Source organism: Pristis pectinata, chromosome 25 (genome assembly GCF_009764475.1).
Source record: "Pristis pectinata isolate sPriPec2 chromosome 25, sPriPec2.1.pri, whole genome shotgun sequence".
Taxonomy (NCBI): domain Eukaryota; kingdom Metazoa; phylum Chordata; class Chondrichthyes; order Rhinopristiformes; family Pristidae; genus Pristis; species Pristis pectinata.
The window spans coordinates 24336249-24362779 of NC_067429.1; the positions used below are offsets into that span (position 1 = coordinate 24336249).

The 26531-nt window shown below is 35.7% G+C and overlaps 1 protein-coding gene across 6 annotated transcripts in view; it reads left to right on the top strand.

Moving 5' to 3' along the window:
* Window positions 1–738: 738 nt before the first annotated feature.
* Window positions 739–26531, top strand: part of gpatch8 (G patch domain containing 8) — a 92867-nt gene continuing 67074 nt past the window's right edge. For 2 of the 6 annotated variants that reach the window (XM_052038485.1, XM_052038483.1), the window contains exons 1-3: window positions 739–815; window positions 8674–8691; window positions 11532–11604. Coding sequence is in view for 1 of the 6 variants with exons in the window: in XM_052038481.1 (XP_051894441.1) it covers window positions 1057–1068; window positions 11532–11604 (85 nt within the window). In the remaining 5 variants the exon portion in view is untranslated. Of the gene's footprint in view, window positions 816–1046; window positions 1069–8673; window positions 8692–11531; window positions 11605–26531 lie in introns of all 6 variants that reach the window. The other 4 variants (XM_052038484.1, XM_052038481.1, XM_052038482.1 and 1 more) reach the window with 4 other exon arrangements.

The following is a 26531-nucleotide window of genomic DNA, read 5'->3' on the forward strand; positions in this document are numbered from 1 at the left end:
CTCCATTATCTGCGTAATTATTAATCAATTCTCCCTTGTTCTTTTTTCCACACTGTCTGTCTCAGTGGGTAGAATGTTGTTCTTGTTTAATTTTTGCCACTTCACAGCTGCATTTATTCTCTTATTTCAAAGTGTCTACTGATTATTTGGCTTTGCATTGTTGTACTTTCTCCTGATAGAAGGAACTTAAAATATGCAAATTAATTAAGATGGGCAAATCCTTTGGCATAGGTGAAACTAACTTGAAATCTTTAAGATTGATACTTTTCTAAAATAATGTGCATTTGTGCATCACCTTTTTAATCTTGTAAAATATGGAGTGATTAAAATTTGAGATGCAAATGAAGTTGTGTCAGAGTTGAACACTTGGAAGGATAGTAGTGCAAAATACTACAGATAAAGTTCATCCTTGTGAATTCATCTCTTTAACTGGTTGAATGAATATGCATTGCTTAAATAAGATTTCAGATGGAATTGTAAATATGTAGAATTTAAATGTTCACTTGTTCAGTAAGTGTGCTGTTTAATTTCAGCGCTATGTTTAATGTTTCAACCCTGTAAATTAAAAGTAATGAAAACATGGCACAATGCACAATATTCAGCATCTCTGCTTTATTGATTCCAGCATTGATTGCATTTTTCTGCTGGAATTGTTATGTTTCAAAGCCATCTTGGATAGTGAGGTCAAATAGTGTTTTTCCACAGTATATCTTTACTATATTCCATTGACTTTTTTTTAGGGGAATCACTTCGATCAGTATGAAGAAGGACATCTGGAGATTGAACAGGCATCCTTGGACAAGCCCATAGAATCGGTAAGGATTTTAATTTCAATTTGAGAACTAATTTGGAGTAAAGGAGAATAATGATTAGGTGCCCTGAAGGTGGTGTGAATCTAGCAGTTTTGAATAAGTAGTCCATAATAGTGAAAATTGCATAATTGGCCCAAACTACTATATTGTGTTTAGTATACACCTTTAATTTTAAGTTTTTAAGGATTTTGTAATATAACATTTATTAATGCTCTGCTGCTACTGTATATACAGGACATGAAAAATGCATCTTAAGGTAAATCAACATTTTGTTTGTACTTCATGGATAAATAGTACACATGCTTCATTGCTACTTTAAATAAAACGCTTAGTAAATAATCCCACCATATAGAAGTCTCCTTTATAATTGTTGAACTTCTAAGTAGTTCTAATTCAGTTTTACATTACATGAGTTAATCCAGTGCTTTGGTATTTCAGCATTTTGCTTTTGTGTGTAGTAATTGTCATTGCACTCACATGGTAAAGGTTGGAACTTCATGTGCAATGTAAGATGAGTGGCATGATTAAATTTATAAAAGGACTGGAAATATGTGATGATCTCCTTTACCTACTGGATATTTTGTACACATTTTACTGGTTATACTTGACCTTTTGTGCACCTGTTGTGCAGAATGTTTGTTTTACTGCAGTGCAATTGCTAACTGGTATTAGCATTGTTTGAAATTGACCTACCACTAAGGGGCAAGCTAACAGCTGGAAATACTATTCCTTTTCCAATGGAAGCAAATTATAAGTGAACTAAGGAATCATGAAGGAAACTGGATTATGCACTGCCATATTTCTTCATTTCCTTTAATCTGCAATTTTCTACAGTGATCAGAACTTTCCGTACAAAGGTACAGCTATTTTTGAGGGCATAATGAGGCCATGTGTTTTTTTTATAGGTGACTGTCTAGTCACAGCATTGATTTCTATTTAATGTTAGTAATTTAAAGCTGCAGCTTCAACATTAAAGTAAACTACTACTTCAATGGAAGCTAAATAATTCCACAACAAACAGGTAGATCAAAAGTTTCCAATCTGAAGCCATATCCATTCCTGAATGGCTGTGGACAGGGGTACAACAAATGAAAGGTGGTGGTTCCATAAATGTCCCTATCCTCATAGTGGAGCCCAAAACATGAGTGACAAAGTTGATGCTGAAGTGCTTAATTATCTTCAGTTATAAAGTGCTGAGTTGGTGATCTTGGCCTCCTCTTGAAATTCCTATCATCGCAGAAGTTGACTTCAATCAATTTAATTTGTTGGCAAGAATGGGTTGAGCAGAGTAGATATAGCAGAGGTAATATACCTTGTCAACATCTCAAACTTGATGTGTTCTAGCAGTAGCTGCATTTCTATCTAAACTGTTACTGAACAGTATCAATATTGGTACCCACATGATTATATTTAAAATTTCCAGGGATGCCATGTCTGCAATATAGAACAAATCTAAATTTGTTTATTAAAGTGCCCCATCAGTCCACTACTGAGTCATTAGTATACTGATGAAAGTGGTACCTGCTGATAAATATCCTGGTTACCAATGATCAGTTCAATTTTTGGTAGGACCACTTGGCTCTAGACATCTTTGCAACCTTGGCCTACGTGTGGACCAGCTTTATGCAATGGGGAAGAGTGTCTGCACATGATGAGAAAGCGGCATTTGATCAAGTGTGGAATCAAGAAGCTCTGTTAAAATTGAAATCAGTTGGAATCTTTGATTAGAAATTTAAAAGCATCAGCTAGAAACATGCTGTGGCTGCAAGACCACTCCAGAGGCTAGGTGTTCTGTGATGAGTGATTCATCTAATTTCCCACTATTTGCAAGATATAAGGCAGAAATGTGATAGAATGTCTAATCTCCACTTGCTTGGATGTGTTCATTTCTAACAAACTTGAGAAACTACAATGCTGTGTAGGACAGAGCAGCCTACTTGATTGGCACTGATCCATCATCTGCTTTGTGGCTGTGGTATCTGCCATCCACGAGATGCACAACAATAATTTGCTGAAGTTTTTTCCAATAACTCTTCCCAAATCTGAAACTGCATGGCCCAGTAGGACAAGCACCTCATTCTAACTTGGAAATGCCACCATTCTTTTGATGAGGAATTCAATAACAGAAACACAGAGATGGTCAGCAGGCCGAATGGCATTTCTCTACAGAGAGAGAGGAACAGTTACGTTTGCATCAGTGACCCTACATCAGCACTGGAATTTTACCTATGTGAGTATCTTCATCATATTGATTACAGTAGTTCAGGGTAGTTTAACACCACTGTCTTGAACAATTGGAGAGGGACAAAAAGTGCTTGGCTTACTGGCAATGCCATATTTCAGGAATAAAGTAGAAACATGTCATTAATCACAAGTTACCAGCATGAGTAGATAGTTAAGGGTTTAGAGTTCCATGCCAATAAGATTACCAGTTAACAATTATCAAGTTAACTTGTTTCCTTATGAGGACAAAGTATGGGAGATGGGAAAAGTGTTTGAGCTGGTTTGCTATGTTTAAAATGTGTGCAAATTCCCATCCATTATGATTAAAGTGTAAGAAATTTAGGAGATCATTATGTATTTCTGTTCTCATTCAAGATGTACCCAGGTTTCCATGTAACATTTTGCACACAACTTCGGGTGTCCACCATTTCTCTTCTGCAGCAGTTGGGCCATAATTGCTAAGCAGCCATGAACTGGTTTGTATTGCACGCTCTGCTATTTTTTTTAGGGGTTTCTTGGTTCCTTTTCCTGTCCTTCCAATACAGCAAATAGCTACTGTGAGACTTTGCTGGCATGATGTTTATGGAATGGCAATAGCTGATGATGCATGTTGATAATACTGCAGGATAAGTTTTCAATAAGTGATCTAATAACATTAATTCCATCATACCTAACTTTGCATTTGTTTTTTCTTCTCTTTAACAATGAAATACCTGAAAATTTTGTCACCATCAAACTTAATTTCCTTTATTTTAAATTCCGCATGTGATTTTTGTTTGTGTAAATTTGAGTCACTTAGTTTTTGTTGGCCAGAGTAATAGCTGGCCAAAACTTCTTTCAAATTAAACAATACACCAAAGCAATCTTCCTTTATAAAAATATACAGTTCAGTATAGAATGAGTTGGCATTTCAATGTCTAAACTGCCCAAAATTACTAGAAATTCAGAAAACGTGAGTAAAAAATACTGTCATCATTTGCAATTTCCTGTAAACACTTTTAATGTACTCGGAGCAAATATTTGGTCATTTTAAAGAACTGAGCTTTAGTAACACCTTAGTTTACACTTTTTTATTGTGTTAATTAAGGTTAAAAAGAAGAAAACAAGTGGGTAGCTTCATTAAAATAATGCACAATCTGATTGTAAAACACAAATCCTACTAAATTTATGTTCACTCAACACCCCCAGTATTATAAAATATTAATCATAATATCTAATTTTGCAGTCAGTTTTTGACCCCATTTTAGCCTCTTTGCCTTCTCTTGCTTCCCTTGCTCTTCAGAAAAAATAGTTACTTTCTGTTCTATTCAGTAGTTCAGCTGAAGAAATATAGCAATATTCTGCTGTGCTTCTGTTTCACTTAGTCGTTTGCTTTAGCTTTTGAACCAGAAATGTTGCCAGTAGTTAGCAGGCAGCCTTGTCCTTTTCCATCACTGCCAATGTTGACTCTTGCCTGAAACACTTCTGATGCTGAATGGAGTAATTTGCTGTTGCAAAATGCAGTGTTGTGTTCTGGACCTAGGAGATGGGCAATTGGTGATATGCAGCACAAGTAAACTGGAAAAACTGACACATGGCTAAGCCATATCCCCAACCTTTGCCTTTTGTCCAAGCTCTAAAGGATCTTGAGTCTCCCTGACATTAAGATAAGTTGCAGAAGCATTAAAAATCAATTAAACACATTTTAATTTAAAATTAAATCACTGAAATAATTAATACTTTTAAACAACTAAGAACTTTAAAGCAAATTCTGTTAATTAAAAACAAAGTAAATAATTTAATACCATTGTCCCTCAATGTTATTCTTCTACATTCAAACTGAAAAGATTTGCTGTTCTTGCATCGAATGTAATTCATTCAGGTTAATAAGCAAACCTTCAAATTTGCAATTCACTGTTGGACTCTCTATTGAGTTCAATGTTGGAAAGAAGCTGGGAAGTTATGAGTAGAACTCAGACTTGTTTTCATTCAGGAATCTTGAATCTCTTGATGCTTATGAAGGATAAATGCCATCAGTTTGGCATGGAACTACATGCATTGCCAACAAGTTCTGGTCCATAATTTTAGTAAACAGGTAACTGATTGCTCCTCCTATAATATAATATTCCTATGAATTAAGAACCAACGTTTTTGGTTGCACATTTTTTTATTCTGTAGCACAACAAATTCTCTGTTAGCTTTTTAAAAGCTATGTATAGTTTAAGTCAGTAATGAACAGCAAATTGGTAATTGTGTAAAGGTAGAGATGTCTCTCCATCTAAAACTTTAATGCAAAGAAGCAGAGAGCATTATTTTTAATAGCTAGCAAATGATTTCCATACATTCTAAATTAACAGTGTCCTGCAGCATTGTCTCTTGAGATGTGCTAAATGCTATGCTACAGTGTTCAGTCAGTGCAAACAGCAAGCTTGGCTACATTGTAGAGTCCACCGATTTTGAGATGATTCACAGTGCAGTTAATTAATTTACACGCTATCACTCAACAGTTGGGGCATATCAAGGATAACTCACGCACAATGAGCTTGGTGCAACATTTTCCTGATATTGGTGTTGAGGTTCACTTTGTTTGCCTGCAGCAAATGGGGACACAATATACAGTGGCATGCAAAAGTTTGGGCACCCCTGGTCAAAATTTCTGTTACTGTGAATATTTAAGTGAGTAGAAGATGAACTGATCTCCGAAAATCATAAAGTTGAAGATGAAACATTCTTTTCAACATTTTAAGCAAGATTAGTGTATTATTTTTGTCTTGTACAATTTTGAGTGAAAAAAAGGAAAGGAGCACCATGCAAAAGTTTGGGCACCCCAAGAGATTTGAGCTCTCAGATAACTTTTACCAAGGTCTCAGACCTTCATTAGCTTGTTAAGGCGATGGCTTGTTCACAGTCATTGTTAGGAAAGGCCAGATGATGCAAATTTCAAAGCTTTATAAATAACCTGACTCTTCAAACCTTGTTCCAACAATCAGCAGCCATGGGCTCCTCTGAGCAGCTGCCTAGCACTCTGAAAATTAAAATAAATGATGCCCACAAAGCAGGAGAAGGCTATAAGAAGATAGCAAAGTGTTTTCAGGTAGCCATTTCCTCAGTTTGCAATGTAATTAAGAAATGGCAGTTAACAGTTGAGGTCTGGAAGACCAAGAAAACTTTCCGAGAGAACTGCTCATAGGATTGCTAGAAAGGCAAATCAAAACCCTCGTTTGACTGCAAAAGACCTTCAGGAAGATTTAGCAGACTCTGGAGTGGTGGTGCACTGTTCTACTGTGCAGCGACACCTGTACAAATATGACCTTCATGGAAGAGTCATCAGAAGAAAACCTTTCCTGCGTCCTCACCACAAAATTCAGCATCAGAAGTTTGCAAAGGAACATCTAAATAAGCCTGATGCATTTTGGAAACAAGTCCTGTGGACTGATGAAGTTAAAATAGAACTTTCTGGCCACAATGAGCAAAGGTATGTTTGGAGAAAAAAGGGTGCAGAATTTCATGAAAAGAAGACCTCTCTCCAACTGTTAAGCATGGGGGGTGGATCAATCATGCTTTGGGCTTGTGTTGCAGCCAGTGGCATGGGGAACATTTCACTGGTAGAAGGAAGAATGAATTCAATTAAATACCAGCAAATTCTGGAAGCAAACATTACACCGTCTGTCAAAAAAAAGCTGAAGATGAAAAGAGGATGGCTTCTACAACCGGATAACGATCTTAAACACCTCAAAATCCACAATGGACTACCTCAAGAGGCACAAGCTGAAGGTTTTGCCGTGGCCCTCACAGTCCCCCGACCTAAACATCATCAAAAATCTGTGGATAGACCTCAAAAGAGCAGTGCATGCGAGATGGCCCAAGAATCTCACAGAACTAAAGCCTTTTGCAAGGAAGAATGGGCGAAAATCCCCCAAACAAGAACTGAAAGACTTTTGGCTGGCTACAGAAAGCATTTACAAGCTGTGATACTTGCCAAAGAGGGTGTTACTAAGTACTGACCATGCAGGGTGCCCAAACTTTTGCTTCGGGCCCTTTTCCTTTTTTGTTATTTTGAAACTGTAAAAGATGGAAATCAAAAATTAATCTTGCTTAAAGTATTAAAGAAATGTGTCATCTTTAACTTTATGCCTTTTGGAAATCAGGTCATCTTTTACTCGCTTAGCTATTCACAGTAACAGAAATTTTGACCGGGGTGCCCAAACTTTTGCATGCCACTGTAAGAGAATGATGTAGAAGTTTGTTTCCTCCGTTCAGTCAGTTGCATTTCCCAATATTAGCATCCATTAAATTTGCACAATCCAGTCTTCCCCAGATAACCACATTTATTAACTGCAATAAATGTAATGAAATGCATTTAAAACTAAACATTAGTTACAATATAGAAGCAATTCAACATTGAAAGAAAACTAGCAAATGCTGAAGATGCACGGCAAGTCAGGTAGCAACTGTGAAGTGAGAAATAGTTTTTTTTTTCATCAGTGATCTTCCATTAGAACTGATTTTCATTATTTTCTATTTATATTTTGGATTACCAGCATAGTGTTTTTATTTTATTTAAAATTTGACATCTATTTTATAAAACAATTGTTTTGGATTAATGCAAGTCTAAATATTCTGACTCCAAATGTGCATCTCATTTTGTGTATAACACTTTTTTTTTTGGTAGTATTATCGATAGGATTGTATATACACATAATTTGGGAAATCCAACTTGGAAATTTGAAGATTTTACATTCTTCAGCTCTCAGTTTTAATTACACTTTAAATTCTGCAAAAGCAAATGCAGCTGGATTACAGTAAATTTGTTTAATGGAAAATAATTGGTTCTCATCACTTTAGGAACAACTAGCGTTTAGGATGTTCACCCTAATTTAAATTTTCTTTTTCAATTTGTGATCAATCCTGGACATGCTGAATGTGTAAACCTTATGGATTTTAGAAACTAATGTTTAAAGCTATGCTGGTTTCATTGTTAATTTTTAATTGTAAATTATCCAATATTGGGCTAAATGGTGTGTTTCAAGGGCTGTTTAATTGGCTTGAGTTTACTTATTTCCATTCTATTTACTTGTATAATTTGATACAGCGGTATGCATATTTGCAATAATCAAATCGTGCTTTGTCATTTTTCACATGCACAAGATCTGTGGACTCTTAAGCAGACAAAGGTTATGTTAATATGGCTGCTGATTTGACATTTAACAGTAGCCGCATGTTCCCTGTACTATAAATATTTCATATCTTGTAGCTGTATGGTGTAGCATTACCATTTGGCTGTCCTATCCATCATCATGTGTCATCTATAGTTAAGCATAATGTTTGTTTTGGGATCGTTCTAAAGTGTTCTTGCATGTAACGGTAAAGTAGTGCCCACCTTTCTGTCACGCTTTCCTGATATATACAGTGTATATATCCTCACACATAATATATATTTTATATACATAGAAATATATATTTTTTGTTTTTTCTCCATTGTGTCATCATGGCACGCTGCACTGACTTACGGCTAGCTGGTCTTGAATCGTGGATTTACATTGTGCTTCACTATTACCTAATGTAGACATTACTTACAAGCAGTGAATTGAACAGAAGCAGACCATTAGTGTTTGGACAGTTTCTTACTTTGTGTTACATTTAACTGTTCTTTTGACAGCCCAGTTTTTAAAGTCAGGTTCGTATGGAAATGCTTTCACTCCACTTGCACTGCTTTGAAATAGCCTATTGCTTCATCTGTCTGTTTATTATTTTAATGCATTTATTAATATTGCAGTCAGGGTAATGTCTCACTTCCTTCATTGAAAATCTAAAACGGCATTGACATTTAATTTGAAATTTCAAGATCAGACTTAAGGTTATATTTTATTTTCATATTAGGAAGAAAATAAATTTGTCACCAAAAGGATGGGAGTGAAGGGGAATAAGCTCTGTTTTATGATATTTAAGATTATAAATATAAAAGGTTCACTGTTCTAATTGGACAGATTATCACTCAGCCAAATTTTTCTTTTGCGTTGTGCCCCCCACATGGATGACTTTCCTTGAATTTTGTATTTGAATAACAAATGTTCATTCTATGACCATTATTCATTTTTACAATATTTTTTGTAGCATTGACATTTTCTAGATTCATTTTTGTAGCACTGGGCTCTGATTTCAAATTCACGTGTTTAAATACTTTTTCTAGAGGGAAAAAAAGTTTTTTTTAAAGGAAGTCTATTGAACAATACGTTTAATGCTATGCAATTTGTGTGAATTTAAAAAAAACAGCTGTTTGAGACTTTACATTATAACATGTAGCTTTTTGGATCTCCATAATTAATATTGCCATAGATCACAAATCAAAGTCAAGCACGTTGAAAACACAAACCCAAGTAACATGGCTTAAGCAGCTTTTGAAACTAGCTACTGCCATGTGTTCCATATCTTTGTGGTGATACAGATTGAGGATGTCTTTTAAGTCTGACCTGACACTGCAATAAAGCACATTGAGCCATGTATTTTTTCCTTTGGTAAATTTGTTTGCAAATACATTCCTGGCACTGCAAAATAGCAACGTATATGGAGTGTTGTTATGAGCATTGGACTTTTATAGGTTACTTGTTTAACTTGCACTTAACCAAATCTGTTCAGCTGCAATGTATGTACAGCTTGTGTGTTTTGCCCTCAAGCCCTGAAAAGGATGGAAATGTTGCAATGCAAATACCAAAACAAAGTGTGCTTAGAAGCAGCTCACTGTTGTCCGTTGTGTGGAGTTTAAGCCTGCTGCCAGGTTACGGGAAATATATTTTGGTTGGCTTGGCAGATATTTAACTTTTCCTTATTCACTCAATGCCAGTAACATGCATTCTTGCAATGGTGGATTTACATATGTAACAGTAAATATTAGAAATGTTAAATCTAAGCTACAGAGACAGTTTTTAATAAGAAACTTTAAACATAGCTCAACCTATTGTTTTTCTCTCCACCCCTTCCCCACATTGTGTGTCATTTTTAATTTAAGCTTTACATTTTTTTACCATTTTACTTTATCCATCAGTTTTTTTGTTACAAGAAACAGCTGACTTTTAAAACATTCCACTTATTACTTTTCTCCTCTTTTAAAAAGCTTGATCCTGCCTTTACCTGATACCCACATTTTGTTTTCAATAGAAATGGCCAGATAATAGTTAGGACTGAGACCAACAGTTTTGAAATAAAGTTTTCCATAGGGATCAGTTAAGACAATGTACAGTGCTCATATTACAGCCTTCACTTGAAGTGCAAATACTGGACAAACTTGCTACCTATGGTTTGGTACCACTTAGTGTGGGCACTTACACAATCATATACTGTGCGCATATAAGCCCTGCACACACTATTCAACGTAAATCTAGTTCCCAAAATGCCTCCAAAGGTCAGTTTGACTGCAGTGAAGCAACTTGTGTTAAATAGCTAATGTTTTTCACATTACTGTATGGAAACTTCCTCAAGTTACTAAAACGGTATAACGCAATAGGCAGACCTTTAGTGAATTTGGCTTTTCGTAATAACTTTGCAACCTGCTTATTTTTAGGATGTTACTTAAAACTTTGTTTCAGATGAGAATTCAGTAATTTATTTTTTGTATTTTTGGCCAAGGTTAATGTTGAGAATAAATGTTGGCATGCAGCATACAGAAATACTGACACCAGGGAGATTACTTGAACTAGCAAAACAACAGATTGTACTTGAGGTTAAAATTTCCTTTTGATTGTCAAATATTGCAAGATTTCTTTCAACCATTGGAATAAAGTTCTCAAAATTCTGTACTGTTTATGTTATAGCTAGTTAAGCAATCATTGGTAAGGAAGATGAGACATTACACTGCTGCTTCCTCCCCTACATGCACTAATGGTTCTTGCTATTAAACCTGTTGCGAGGCCTGTTCCATTCTAATTTCAGCATTTTTGTTACCCTAAATATGAAGTGCATCACAATCTGTGCTTGTGCTCATTTTTATAAATTACTAACTTCACTGTTTCATTTTACGTTAATAATGGCTGCATGCTGGTTATAAACCCAATCAAGTCTAGGCTGGATTTTGCTCTGATCGTGTTTGGTTTCTAGTGGTGGGGCAGATTTTGCACTTACAGTAATTTGCAGACATGAAGTCTGGCACGCAACATAACCAAATTAAAAAAAAACGTTTAGTTGTCTGTTGCAAATTGATGCTGTTAAGGTGACGGATATGGTTTTAAAAAGAGCATTGTTTTGTCAGTTTTTCTGTTTTCAGTTCTTTGTTTTACATTCCTTTTATCCTGCTTTTTTATTATTTAATTATTATGCACTGAAGATGCACAGCACACCATCAGAAAGTAATTCCAAATTGTGTGAGCAGTTTATGACATTGTGTTCCTTAGGGTTTCCATCTACCCCATTCCCATTAGCAACTTCTTGCATGTTTATCCATCGTACACAAAATATAAAATGTTGACTGGAAGAGAGTTTATATTATTGGAGTATTTTTGGTCTATTCTCTGTTCTGTCCATCAGGACAACATTGGACATCGTTTGCTTCAGAAGCATGGGTGGAAGCTTGGCCAAGGACTGGGAAAGTCTCTTCAGGGTAAGTTCAGAAATGTCACACAATCAAATGTCTTTCAACTTATCAAATGTTTTTGAAAATGTGTCTATATTTTTTTTAAATGTGTGCTTTTTACAATTGGCTTCCCTTTAAAATTTAGTATAGAAAATCTGAATATTTATGTCGTATTGCCCAAAGGTAGAACCCTTTCGATTTTAACTCATTCTTCTTGTATTTCTATTTTTTTTGCCTCCTTGCCTATTCTCTGGGTGGTGGTGTAATGAATTTGGCTCTAAAGTTGCAGTTAAGGGAATTTGAGATCCACTAATTTCTTTAAATATTCTTAAGCATACCCTGATTCATGATTATAACTAAAAAACATTTTTGTATATTGTGTATTGAATGTTTCAAAAAAAATTGTCATGTCTTAAGGGGAAAGATTTAACTTTCTGACTGCTATCTCTTGACTTCCTCCCCCTTCCCCCTCCATCACTCCTCCTTCCACAACTTAGTAGTATACATTGTAGACTGATATTGCCCTTGAAAGATTGGGATTATCATTTTGATGTTTGGGAGATATTCTTGCATAGTGTTTGACATACTGTGGCTGGCAGCCCTTTCTTATTTGGTTTGATTTTGGTCACTAATGTGAGCTATTCTGTTTCTCAGAGAAAATTCCTGGAGTTTCTCACAAAATTTTATTAAATCTGTCATGTTGGTTATTTGTCCTATTGTTCTTTGTGCTTAAGGACCTTGGCATTTAGCCCATGAGCCTGAATCTTCTAAATGGTTATTTCTTAACATTTAATATACAACAAGTTGCTCAGAACACAGAATACTCAGCTTTAGTGTAAGGTGTGACAGAAGAATAATGAAGGACTAAAGTGAAAGCATGGGCTGGAAATGAAGCATGTGAGTTAGTTTTAATGGGGATCCTCCAGAATTTTTTGTGCCTTTCCAGCTGGTCTGTCCTAACCTTGAAACTAACTGGTGTTGGTTTCTCCTTGACTACTACGTGTTCACTGGCCATGATACTGGAGCTGCTGGTTTCTGTACCCTGCTGAAACAAAAGCAGAAGAACTAGTGCCATATCAGGTACAGATAAATTGAATCTCAGGTAACAGTACCATTATAAAGTAATATCCTTTATTAATCACTCTGGATGTCCTTGAAAGTCCATTTGAGATCTAGAATTAAGAGTAACTGTGTTCTGGTGTGGACCATTATTCATTAAGAGTGGACTCTAAATGATCCAATGTTTTATTAAATAACTTAATTATTTTCTGTCTGAAATGAATACTAATGCTTGGTAGGGTAGATTGATATATTGTATCTGGCAGAAAGCACACTTTCTTTCCAAGGAGTGGAAGAATTCACTATGGAATCTACTATGGAAGTCCAGCGTGCCAACCAGATCATTGAGAGTTAATTTCTTTATTCAGATCTCTCTATCTGATGCAAAGTATGACATTCAAGTGAAGTACCTTGAAATGTTTCTCTTTATTTGTCTGAGAATTATTCTACAAATTGGAATTTGACCCAGACCTAAGCTTTTTGAGCCAATAGTTTGTGTAGAGTTTGTCTCCCACACTTGAAGCACTACCCCATCCCACTTCCACCTCTTGCAGATGTAAAGACAAAAAAAGTTGAATTTATAGTCAATCATTTTTGACAAAGATGTTCTAAAACCTTGATGACTAGTGGCTACTGCTGAAGTTCTAATTCCTTTTCTTAAATGTGGCAGCTAGTTTGCACACACCTTGGCTCTACAGAATGACATGAGGTAAATTACTAGATGATCTTTTTTGGTGGCATTGATTGAAGTCACTGGGTAAATTTCCTGCTTTTCCTTAAGTGCCAAAATGCTTTTTAAATAGCTGAGGGAAGAGATTCAGTTGAATATTATTTCTTTAAATAACCCTTTGTCATACAGCAATCTGAAATTTGGGTAAAAGCAGGCCTCTCAGTAATATGTGAGTGAACTATGAGTAAAGTAGGAGCTTTCATAAGAAATCGTCTATATGTATCAGATAAGTTTGGTTCTTGACAGTTGACTCAAGTAGCCTAGAGAATAAATTTTGTAAGCATTTTTCTCATAAGAATATTTTTAAAAGAAAAGCTGCTTGCCTGTGGAAGGTGCAATTAGAACTTCTTTCTCCAGGAGTAGAGTTTCAAATCAGATTAAATAGCAGGAGGGAAAGTTTCTATTTTCTGTTTGTTTTGTGAATTATTTGAAATGTTTGCATATGCATACTAGTTTCCCATATGGGAGCAGTCCCATTGTCACAACTTGTCAGAAACTGACGATATATTGGGGAAGTGGAAATGTGCAGTGAGGTCAGTGGGGTTCTTTCTGAGATTTGGATTGAACGTTGGCAATGTTTGCTGCTGTCATTGGACAGCAGAAATGGAAAAGTATTTCAGCTTTGGCAAAGGCATTGCTCACTGGTACATGTTCACTATATAAAAAGGAGTAATCTAAATTTTCTGTGAAATATGCCTTATTTATCAGTGAAATGAAAGGTATTAAAAGTGGTATAATGAAAGCTTTTCTGTATTTGTATGGTCAGAATGAAAGTTCTAGATACGAACATTATGTTTTTCCATTTACCCTCTACCATACACACACGCTTGTGTGGGACTGGAGACTATATTTAGTACGGCATTCTGTCTACCCTTGCCAGTCTCATTTGCTGTCTGCATGCTCTAAATGTTGCCAATATTTTTGCTTTATTTTTCCTCAAATCTGATTTTTATCTTCTGATTTTGTTATCTTTGTGCTGTGAGATCCTGGATTCTATATTTTTTCATTTATTTTCTAGCATGCATTATAAATGCATGGAGGAATAGTTGATGCCACTTAACACTTTCTTGGCCTAACATCCAATGTGCCGAATCATATTGACATCTCATCTCAGCACCCAATTCAATGTTTAAGACTTGGAGTTAGTGGACCCAAGGACTGATGCATTATATAAGATTAGAAATGAAATTTCTTCCAACTCCCTTTATCTTTCTGTGGGCAGCAATGAATTGTGCATTTTATAATTTTGTGTAGTCTGACATCTTGTGGATAATTTGTTCAAATAGCTATGCATTTGAATTTTATTAACACCGTGGTAACAGGCCCTTCCGGCCCAACGAGTCCGCGCCACCCATTTTAAACCCAAATTGACTTACCCGTACGTCTTTTAGAATGTGGGAGGAAACCGGAGCACCCGGAGGAAACCCACGCAGACACGGGAGAACGTACAAACTCCTTACAGACAGCGACGGGAATCGAACTCTGATCGCTGGCGCTGTAATAGTGTCGCGCTAACTGTTATGCTACCGTGCCACCCGTGAGCGACGTGAGAGAACCATGTGAGAGAACCTATGTTGCACAAGACATCAGAGCTAGGACCTTATCCAGTCCTATGTCCATATTTGTATGCTCACTTTTGGTTCTATAAAGTCCGTCCAAAATTAGGCCATTTGCAGGCTCAGTTGCTGTCTTGTCTAAAAGTTTTATCAAAGACCAGGAGTCAAAAGTAAGACCATTAGAGATGATGGAAAATCAGATCTGAAAATTAATTTTCATCGTTGCATCCAGAGGAATCCCTGTAATCAAAACACTACAGTAACAGGAGTTGCACTTTTGACTTTGGAAGCTTTTGGTTTCTTTTTCTGGTGAGAATTTATTCTTCCTCTTTTTGCTGAAATCTGGTAAATTTCTGATGTACTGAAGAGCTTGGGGAGGAAGTCTTTGGATTGGCTTTTACTTCATGATGACCAGGAACCAGATTATCATGTTGTGAATGACTATCTTATGAAAGAAAAGTTTACATTTATATAGCTCCTTTCATGATATTAGAAAGTGCCAAAGCAGTTTACAGCCAAATAAGTACTTAAGTGTAGTCAAAGGTCCAGCCTACCTCAACAATGGAATCTAGCTGTTTTACATTAATTTTGAAGTGTTAGCCTGGTAATGTTGGGCATTTGTCATATACTCGGTAGGTTTCTTCAGACTCCTGTATTGGATTTCCTTTTGATCTGTGATTGTCATCTTTTCTATCTTGCTTCATGCTGGCAAAACATCTTCAAAGACTACTGTGCCAAAGAGTTGCACTTTGTTTTTGCTGAAAATGCAAATGTTTTGAGTAGAAAAGAGATCATCTGCATGTATTATTATCTTGCACAGGTGGATTTCAATTAAATATTTTGAATTCTATCCTTCACAGTGGGTCCCAGTCATATGTTACTTTTGTCATCATTTAAGATGTAAAAGATCTTTTGAAATTGTTTTTGTATTGTGCTCTTCTTAATAAAAAGTAGCTGCAAGTACTGGCTTTTCTTTTATGTTGGTGTGTATCCTAATACTGTTTTAATTTGACCTATATGTTCTTATCTGTGGGATCAGATTATTTAATTTTGTAGATTTTGTATTCACCAAATGTGATAATTTGGTTTAAGGTATATATTTCACCTAATTGACCTTAACTGCAAGAAGCAAGGATCTGGAGATCCAACTGCAGGGAGCTAGTACAACACTGGCAAAAATTGGGGTGGAGGTATTGGTAAGAGGAGAGGGAATGAAGGACGTGGAAGGCAGGAGAGAATAAATGATAAATGGACGATGGTGTAAGGCAAAAGGGAATAGTAATGAGATAAGTAAAGAATATAAAGATGAGTTCAGAGGAGCTGAAAATGGCAACAGCAAAACTTTTAACGTATGTACATAAGCTAATTGTTGATGCTGGAAACCTAAAGATAAATAACAAAATAGAATGTGTCTCGCGTAAAGCTCAGTAACAAAACAACTTAGAAATCAGAAATTTTACATGCAAGTTAGATTTAAAATAAGGACGTGCACTACACTTTTTCTAAAACCTCAAAGGAGGCCCTCCATAGGCCAAAGAAGCTGAATTGTAATATTCCCCATTGAAAATTGATGTAATTTTTTTATCTGCAAAAAAAAAGGTGGAGTGTTTATAATCTGAAATGGTTCAACTCGGTATTAAAGGAATGCATTATTGATAGATGAGGTGTTGTTCTCTGAACTTTGTAGGACTTCAAAGAAATTGGGGTTATGGAGATGTCAGAAGGGCGCAGGTGGCAGTGGGAAGGGAAATTAAAATGGCAAATGACTGAAAGCTTGGCAGTGATCTTACAGATTGAAAGAGGTATTCACCAATACCATTTGGCTCTCCAGTATAGAAGAGAGAGCCTTGATGAATACAGTATATGGAGCTGAAAGATTTGTGTAAGTTACTATGAGATGTCATCTACTTGGAATATTTGCCCTGTTTCTCTCCTGTAAATGATGCCTGACATAAATATTTGTAGAATTGTATTTTTTCTTCAGATTTCTAGCATCCACATGATTTTTTTGGAACAAATCTGCACAGAATATTTGGCTCTTCGCATTTTGATGTACCATTAAAATGAACAAAGTTTCTATCGGTATGTAGAAAGGAAGCGAGTGTCAAAGGTTAAAGAGGGACCTCTAAAGGGAATTGATATCAGGAAACAAGGAAATAGCAGATACATTAAACTTCTTTATTTGCATTGGTCTTCACTGTGGAGGACACTGCATTATCCCGATGATAACAGATGGGCTAGTTTCAAACAGCATGGAAGAACTTGTTCCTTATGATTGGGATCTTTGCAAGATATTAGGAAAACTCCTGGGACTCCGTGTCTCCATGTTGCCAACAATAGAATTTAAACTAATGGAAGTATAGTTTCCCACCTTTTGTCTTCCTTCTTAAACATGGGAATCCTATTTGCTGTTTTTCAATCTGTTGGTATCCTCCTGGAATTCAACAGACAAGTCACCAGTACCCGATGACCTGTTTCAAAGGAATTGGTTGCAGGGATAGTGGACCCACTTTCAAAACCTGCTGAATTCCAATAGGATATCAATACAAAGGGGTGAAATTTAGAAATGAAGTTTTGCCTGAATTAGACGAGGTGTTGTTGAGGCCACACCTGCAGTACAGCACAGTTTTGGTCCCTTTAAGTTAGGATAAAGTAGCATTGGAGGCAGTCCAAAAGTGATTCACCAGCCTAATTCCTGGGATGAGAGGATTATCCTTTCAAGAGAGGCTAAACAGGTTGGGTCTGTATTCTTTGGAGTTTAGAACAATGAGGGGTGATCTTATTGAAATACCTAAGATCCTAAGGGGGCATGACAGTGTAGATATCTAGATGTTTTCATCAATGGGAGAGTTTTGAGCAAGTTGCACAGTTTCAAGATAAGGGGCTGGTCATTTAAAACTGAGGTGTGTAGAAATGACTTCTGCAATTCTCTGCCACAGAGATTTGTGGAGACTAGCTCCTTAGACACTTAAAGTGGAGGTAGATAAATTTTGAAAAGATCAGGGGATTGAGGGCAGGGGATTGAGGGCTGTTGAGATCTAGCAGAGAGGAGGAGTTGAGGCCAAGGGTAGATCAGTTGTGATCATATTGAATGACAGGGCAAACTTGAGGGGCAGGTGGCCCACTCCTGCACCTATTTTCTTGTGTTTTTGTGTATTAAGTTTAGAGGAACCCAGGACTAGAAGAGAGGAACACTAAAGATCTTATAAACATTTTGAGTTCAAATCTGGTATTTTCCTGTAAGTATAGGAATCCTTTTTAGCATTGAGTTTCACTAGCTTAAATTGGTCCTTCTGTGATTGGCCACATATCTTGTTTAATATTACCTTCTAGTTTTTAACAAAAAAAAAGTAAAATCCAAATTGTGAAATGCTTAAATTTGGGCAACTTGACTTGAGTTGTCAGTCAACAATGATTCACTCTTTGTTTTTATCTCAGCTGATGTACATTGAAGCAAAATGTAAAAGATCCTAAAAAAAAATCTAGATTGGAAAATAAAAAACAATATTGGAAACACTGAGCAGATCAGGCTGCATCTGTGAAGAGAGAAACTGAGTTAATGTTTCATGTGGATTACTTTTAATCAACTTCTCTCTACATATGCTGATCTGAGTATAACAATCACTTCTGAAATGAATTCCAGAATATGTAGCTTTTGCTTTCCTGAAAATTATAATTAATAGTTAACACTTTGGTGTGCAGTTGTGTAGATCTAACAATTTAATGGTTAAATAGGGGAGGTTAAGCACTTATTTGGATCTTTTGAGTGCTAGTATAGTTATAATGGCATGGAAGCATCCATATAACACTGGTTAATTTCAATTTCTGGAACATAGGGAATAAAGCTGCTTTGTGGAACCTGTTGTTTACAGTCTGCTGCAAGGATTTGTTTCGTATATAGTTTTGGCTATATTGTAAGGCTATACTCTTGAGACCAAATAATACTAATTTTCTTTCTTACAATTTCCACTACACAGTTCTGAATCATCTTTCTGGTGTTGTCCCAGGCAGTGAATGAAGATGGTTTTTTCCCATGTAGAATACCAACATAGCTTATTTAATGCATTCGAAAAATGTTTGTAGGGTCTCAGAGCAAGTGCATTGCATATATACTTTGGTCGCAATGTTTCTTTGTTGAAGCTTAATAAATGCCAATTGTATGCTCCACACAGCTTTGCATCTCTGACTACATGACCTCTGACTTGAAGCTTTAAAAAAAAAATCAGGGATTTTTTTTGCTTTGGTTGAAGAGCCAATTGCTTCTACTGCTTTAATTTACTTGAAAGAATAAAGCAGAAGAAATTAATTGTAAGGAAGGTGCATAATGATATTGGTCCAAAACAAGGAAGCCAGAAATTGAGGTTATTTGGGATTTCTTAGATTCACAATGAATGGTTTATGTTGCTGCATGAACCAGATTATCAGGTGGATAATATCCATAAAAACTGGACTTGTGCATTGAGTATTTGGTGTTCTTTTCCACATCTGTCCTTCACCAACCTTTCATCTCAGCCATTGAAATTAGAACTTCAGGTATATTTCCTCTAACAAACAGGAAACCAAGCCTTGGGATCACACTCAATTGTTGGACATGACCTCATCAGCTCAGACTTAGGTTTTGGACATCACTACATTAGTATCAGTAAATCTACCCACATATTCTGCAGAAATGTCAATCTCTCTTTTTCTTCCCCCTCTTCCTTTCCACAGTAGCTGTTTCTTTCTTTTTCTTTCTTTCTATTTCTCTCATTCAGCAGAACTTTAGTACTGCTGCATGGGGAGTCTTGGAGATGGCAAGAGGCAGTAACAAATAGGAAAACTTTAACCCTTGCCATGTTTCACAGTTTTTTCTGTTACATTGGTATGAAATCTTGCTTTTCCAATACCTACCTCAATATCGTGGTATCAGAAATTTACACTAGAGCTGGGTCATTCTCTAAGGCCAATGTTAAAATTCATATGAATGTTTCAAGTGTAAAATCTTAATGAAATGAAAATTTCATCTTAAGCATCATTTAAACATGTATGTACCAGTTTTATTGTGTAGAAACATTACATACATTTGTACTGAAGTAGTATTTTGGCTATAAAGAATGACCTTGGTAATGGAAAATGGCCTTTTTTTTTGAAAGATTTAGAACATAATACCATTGCTCTTATCCCATCCAATTTTAGCCAAAAGGGAAAGAGTTACAGCCACAAACCCAGAGATTAATGATTTTTGCTTTTTTTTTATCTTTTTGAATCATGAAAGAAAATTGCAACAAATGTACCTCTACTGGTAAGTGCTTTGAGGTGACTATGATGCAGCTTTGTTGTGTACCTTGTTTAAGAATCAGGTAAGTGCCTATTTTTATTGATTTAATCAGTTTTTGTTTGTAATCAGGACATTCAAAAACTGCTTAAGCAATGAGACCCTACACTTTAACATTGGCTTGTGTGCATGTAGCTGTGGGTGCACTGTAGTTTTGAGCAAAACAATCATGATTAACATAGTACTTAAGAATTTCACAACTTCTGCTTCAGGGTAAATTTTATTTGTGCAGTGAACAGAACCCAGGTTCTGTTTCTAATAGCAAAATTACTCAGGTAAGGTATGAAGGTATTTTCATTATTAGTTTTTGCATTGCATCCCATGAGTAACCTTCCTAAATTGCATGCTGTTATGCTCCTGCTGATTTGATTAAAATTCTTATGTACAAATTATTTAGTTTCCTTCCTTGTTGCTTGTGGTGTTTGCTCTTCCACTCGATTCACTCTTAATTTTTTCTGTCAGATTAACTTTAATTCTATTTTGTGTGGAGGTGGGAGAGTGGGATAGATTGTGCACAAATGGACCTGAATCTGACTTGGGCAAGCTTGAATTTCCCAGTATGAATCTTAGAAAATTACTTTGGTTGAAGCAATGAATTTGAATTCTGATTATTTCATCATTCAGTTAGTTGAAATTTAGCATCAACAGAATGGAATGAATTTTATCCATGATTATCTCCAAAAAAAAATGCTTCGGGCTAAGTTAAAACTGTTTTTCTAATAAAATTAAGCATTTATCAGATATAATGTGGTTAGAGGTGAAGCTCATCTCCTACAGTGAGTTTCATTACAGATGTTCTTGAATTTTTGGTAATATTCAGCTATCTTTACTGGATTTGACAGTTTAGTGCCACGTTTTATGGAGGTCCATGCCAAAGTTACTGAAAAGAAACTGCACAAATCATTCTCTTGGCTGCCTGATTCTTGCGTAGAAATAAGCAAAATAAGGTTTGGCAGGGTGGATCTGAATTATGAAATGCACATAAGGAACAAATAATGTTGCTCCCCTCTTTCTGGCCCCCAGTTTCCAGTCCCTCTTCTCATGCCCCACTGCCTTCCTCTTACCCTCCTTCATAGCCACCACATTTTCTTCAGCCACTCATCAGCTGTCTCTCTGCCCTCTTACCTTGCTCACCCATCTTTCCAGCCTCTTACTCTGCCTCTTGATAATCTTACAACTTGTATGTTTAACTAGTTACAGTTCTGTGCAGAGGACTTGAACAATCTTTATATTCAATTTGTAGTAAGCTTTTAGTAAATTTGGCCAATTTGAGAAGTTGATCTTGGATGTTTCTGTGCATAAAATCAAATAATAGTATAAGTAATTAGCTTAAGTGTCAACACAACTGTTGCAGATTTCCTCAAGTCGTGTAACTGAGTATAACAATATACTCTAAATGATATGATTATGGATTCGAATCCATTGGTGAATTTGGAGTTTCTTTTAGACAGCAGATGAAGTTAATTAGTGGTGAGGTACCTTCCAAAGTTAGAAGAATTTTAAGACTTGGGCAAGGGAAAAGGAAAGAAACATGCATGTGTTCTAGAATTGATGTCCATTTGTTGTCGCGATTGTGTTGGACAGCCTGAGGGAAGGTTTAGTGGAACTGCCACAGTTGTGTCTTGTCTGTTTAGCATATCTTGTCTCATGTATGCACAAGTTGATTGAAGTGCACCTGCTTTGTGCCAGTACCAATTGGACAGATTCTAACCCACTAGGTTGCAAAGATGACTTAACTGTCAATTCAATTAAACTAGTAGATTATTTAAATTAATGGAAATGCTAGAAGCCTCCTTAAATTGTTTCGTGGTTTAATTAGAGCAGAACAATTTCACCCTCAATGCCCATAGTTTATCAAGAAAGTATTTTTATAAATATAATTTCATCCTCAAATGCAAAGTTTCCAGTGGAAGGGCGTATTTTGACCTTTTGTGTTTGTTTTGTGTTCCTTGAAGGCAAAAATCTTCCTAATGTAATGTGCACAAATACAGCACATTGTTATAATGTGGGTTTTGGTTTGGTTTATTTAAAAAGATGCTCATTTTTTCCCCCCTCTCCTTGTCATTTATTAGGCATGCCACTTTGCATTAATTGGAACTGCATTCAGGATGATACATTCTCCTCATCCTACTGTTGAACTAAATTCTCTGGATGATAAATGATCCATCCAATATAAATAATAGACTCCATTTTAACTCTTCAGCAGAAAGTATTATTGTAAAAATTGATTAAATTCTACACAATGAGGGCTCTCTCATCAAGGGCTAGGCAAGAGTTTGATTTCCAGTGAATTTTCTGTTACGAGTTACAGGTGGATAGCAGTTCTGCTTTCTATACAAAACCAGTATTTTCTTTCACCCTTTCCTGGACGTTCATGAAAATTGCGTTTATACTCCCTTGTGATCCTAATTATTACAGAGTGCAGTCCTGTAGCTAGTAATAATTCTGAATTATTGCTCAAATATAGAAGGTTAGCAGAGAGATTTTCCAGAACTAGTAGACAATATACAAGGTTTGTAAATCCTAATTTTTCCTATTTCTTTCCTTCTGGACGAGGAGCACAAATTCTAGTCCCCCACTTCCTAATACCTCTTTTAAACCATTGGTAATGTAACTATTAGGCATGCTATTATGTTAGCAAACTATTGATGAGGCTTCATTGCTCTCTTCACTCAACATGATTCCAATGTGTAGGAGTCATTGGATTTTTTTTCTTGGAATTCCCACCAATACTGGGTATAGATCCTCACTCAGGCCAGCTAGATTAGCTCAGAGTAAGGACAAAACCATTAAGAAGCTCAGTATTATTTTGCATTTTCCAGCTTAGCTGTTGGGAGTCGAAAGTACTAGACAATTTTTAGTTGAGCTTGTTGATTTCACCTGGTGGCACTTATGCCACATCAGTTTAAAATCCTATAATATTAACACAATCACATTGAGAGAATTAGCATCAATAAGGAGTTTGCAGCTGAAGTTGTTCTACTGTATTATTTATTGCCCAAATGTTTTATGATGTGGGTCATGTTTTCATCTATTCTAGATTAAATTCAAGGCAAAAATGCTTTGTATATTAAAAAAAATCATAGTAATTTATGATTCATGTTCATGTATTGATGTTAATCAATTATATTTATACATTTTTCTTCCTGTGTCTAGGGCGTGTCTGGAGCATTTTCATATGCATAGCATTTTATTATAATGGCTCACTGTTCAAAACTAATGTGTCTTGAAGCATGTGCCTTTTGTAGTCTAAGATAAATACTCACATATTGCTGTTGCTCGATTCATTAATAAGCATCTATGTATTCTAGTGGTCTGTGCTACTCACTTAAAAAAAAATTGAGGAGGCATAAGAACTTATAATATCCTGCCATGTAATAGAAGAACTGTTTAGGCGCATAAGAGCTATAATGCTTATTTTTTCCTTGTAACTTTCAAGCATGACGAAAAATTACACAAAAATTTACCAAAGTGATTGCAGTGTTAAATTGCTGCCAAATATATCTCAAGTGCACCTGTTTATCTTCTGTTCCGCTAAGGACTCTTTCACTCTTGAGTATTGGCCAAACATTAAGAGAACAAAGTAATTGTATTAATCATGTGTTTTTCCATTCCCCACTTCCCTTGCCCCAAAACCCACCTGCTGAACTAGATATATTTCTAAAATGTATATCATTTTTGTGGGCAGCATTATAATACTTTAATGAGAAAATGCATACACAAAAAGTATATACTTAATATGCTTTTGATGGTCAGTGAAATTTCAATGCATGTGTTCCAATTTCTTAAACAAAATATTTATGTTGGTAATGCATTGGCTGCTTCCTAGCCTAACGCAGTATTTTAAAAAAAAACTTTGCTGAAAAGTATCACAGAATTCTCTACCTAAAATATCAACTGGGCTCGTTGTACGTTTGAGTCCCTGTGCTGCTTTTAATCTGACTCTTACAGAGAGAATGGTGGTAGTTCTGTTTGAAAGGAAAAATCAGTAGCCTTGCAGCACTTCAAGTTTGATTGTTATTGGAGAATGTAGCCGTACTGACACACTGACCATGAAATCTAAAGGCACTTTTGATTTGTGTGAAGCAAGACAATGCAAGATGTAATAAAATGCCTTTCTAAAGTGGTTAAGTGCAACTTTTGTGAGAGTAGTTTGGCAATTCCTGCAGAAAGTTAACAGGTACACAATGTGTTTTCACATTGTCTGATTTGCTTTTCATTAAATGGAATTTACAATACAAGAATAAAACGTTGCATATTTTGTCTTTGATGGGAATGATAACTTCACTGTCTTGAGTGCTATCTACCATGTGATTTGATGCACAAAATTGAATTTGCAATTTAAAACTGAAGACTCGTACAAAATTTCAGGTTAATGTGGCAGGGTTGCTGAGCAAATGTGACAGTAATTCTTACACTAACAGTAAAAGTTCAGAAGTAGCATGTGTGCAGCATCAACTCCAGGCAAACCGCTAGACATGTTTAACTGAAGTTATGTATAGTAACCTTCACTAATAACATTAATTACCATTACCTGAATCAGACATTTTTCCTCATATGCATTGACTCCTTTATAATTTATTGCCAGACATTAAGAATTCCTGCTTTTTGCACACACAAAATGATAATTAACTCGAGTTGTGAGTGGATAATCATTCCACAGTGTTAAAAATACTTTTCTGTGCAATTAATAAAGGGTGAAAAATTTAAATGTTTTTTTAAAAAGCACTTAGTAAAGTGAAAGATTTGAAGTTTTCTTGAATTGCAATAAATAACATAAGCAACTTGCATAAATGCAGCATGATAATTATTCAGATATTTTTGGTTTGGACTGTGGGGGGGAGGGGGGCGCAAAGAAAGAAGCATTGAACTACAAATCAAATGTTTTGCCCATCTTAACTATCCCCATCAAAATTATGATCTTAACTATCCCCATCAAAATTAGACTTTCATTTTCTGTCCGTCCAAGTGATTATTTCAGAAATACAAAATTATTTAAAATGTCATAGTATAGTTATGTGCTTGGTTCTATCACATGATTCCATCGACCATCCATTCAAAATTATTTTTAACACGTTTTATTCCTGAATGTCTGCTAGCAAAAATGCAAATAGTAATTTAATGATGTGCATTTGCAATGAATAATCATTTACTTTTTTATAATTAATGCCTCTCGATACTAAATGACTATTGCCTTTCCTTCCTGTCAGAAATGTGTTGATGTTGCTTATTTTTCTATCTTGTGAATATTTAATTCTTTAACTGCATTTAGGATCCTTACTTAGGACTACATTTTTGTAATTGCTTGTGCTGTTTCATAAATTTCTGGGTCTTTATTGTAATGCTAGCAAACTAAAATTTTAAATGCATTTGTACAACCTATATGATTTGGCTGTTAAAATGTATGATGCAAGTCTGACATACTAATTTGCTGTTCATGCATCTGCATTGTAAAATATCAACCATCTTAATGAGGCTACTCAGACTAAGATAATGCAAACAATTAATTGAAATCCAAGCTTCTGTAAGGATAATACCAGTGTGATTCTGCCACCTACGTTCATGGAGGTGCTGCCAACTCTTCCAAGGAGCCAACAATTATGTTATTCCAATGCTTCTAGAGGTTTGGGCTGTAATCTTTGTCATTTGATGTTTGTGTAATTTGCTTGAGTTCAATCCTCTCATTATGCAGAAGGAGTAGTAAATCACTGATAAGTTTGCTTTCTTTAAGTAATGGTTTGAACAATGCAAAACCATTTCAGTATGCAGTTAATCTGATAAATTGCAAAAAACGAGCTGCTGGAGGAACTCGGGTCAGGCAGCATCTGTGGAGGGAAATGGACAACCGACATTTCGGGTTGAGATCCTTCATCTGATAAATTAATGTGTGCAGTTGTATTTGGCTTGGGTGTATGCTAACATCAATAATATTTAATGTAAATAATATTTTGAGTATTCTTAAAAAAAAGGCATTAAACACGGTGTTCCCACAGTTCTCTGTAGCTCTGGAGCACAATTAATATATTAACATCATGAACATTGAAACTGTAATCATAAACATTGGCTTATGGTTGGTTCTGTAACCAACATTGATGTAATGACAATTTTTCACTTAATGCCTTATTTGCTTTGTTTAGCCAGATTTGCGCTTTTATTTTTTGTCCGTATTTTATGCATTATAGCGATTGAACCAATAAAGTTGTCACTAAGAAACTTCCTTTTTTAATTTTGCTGCTCCCCTCCTCCGTACCACAAACGACAAAAATGCTAACAACTTAAAGTGAAGAATAGCAAA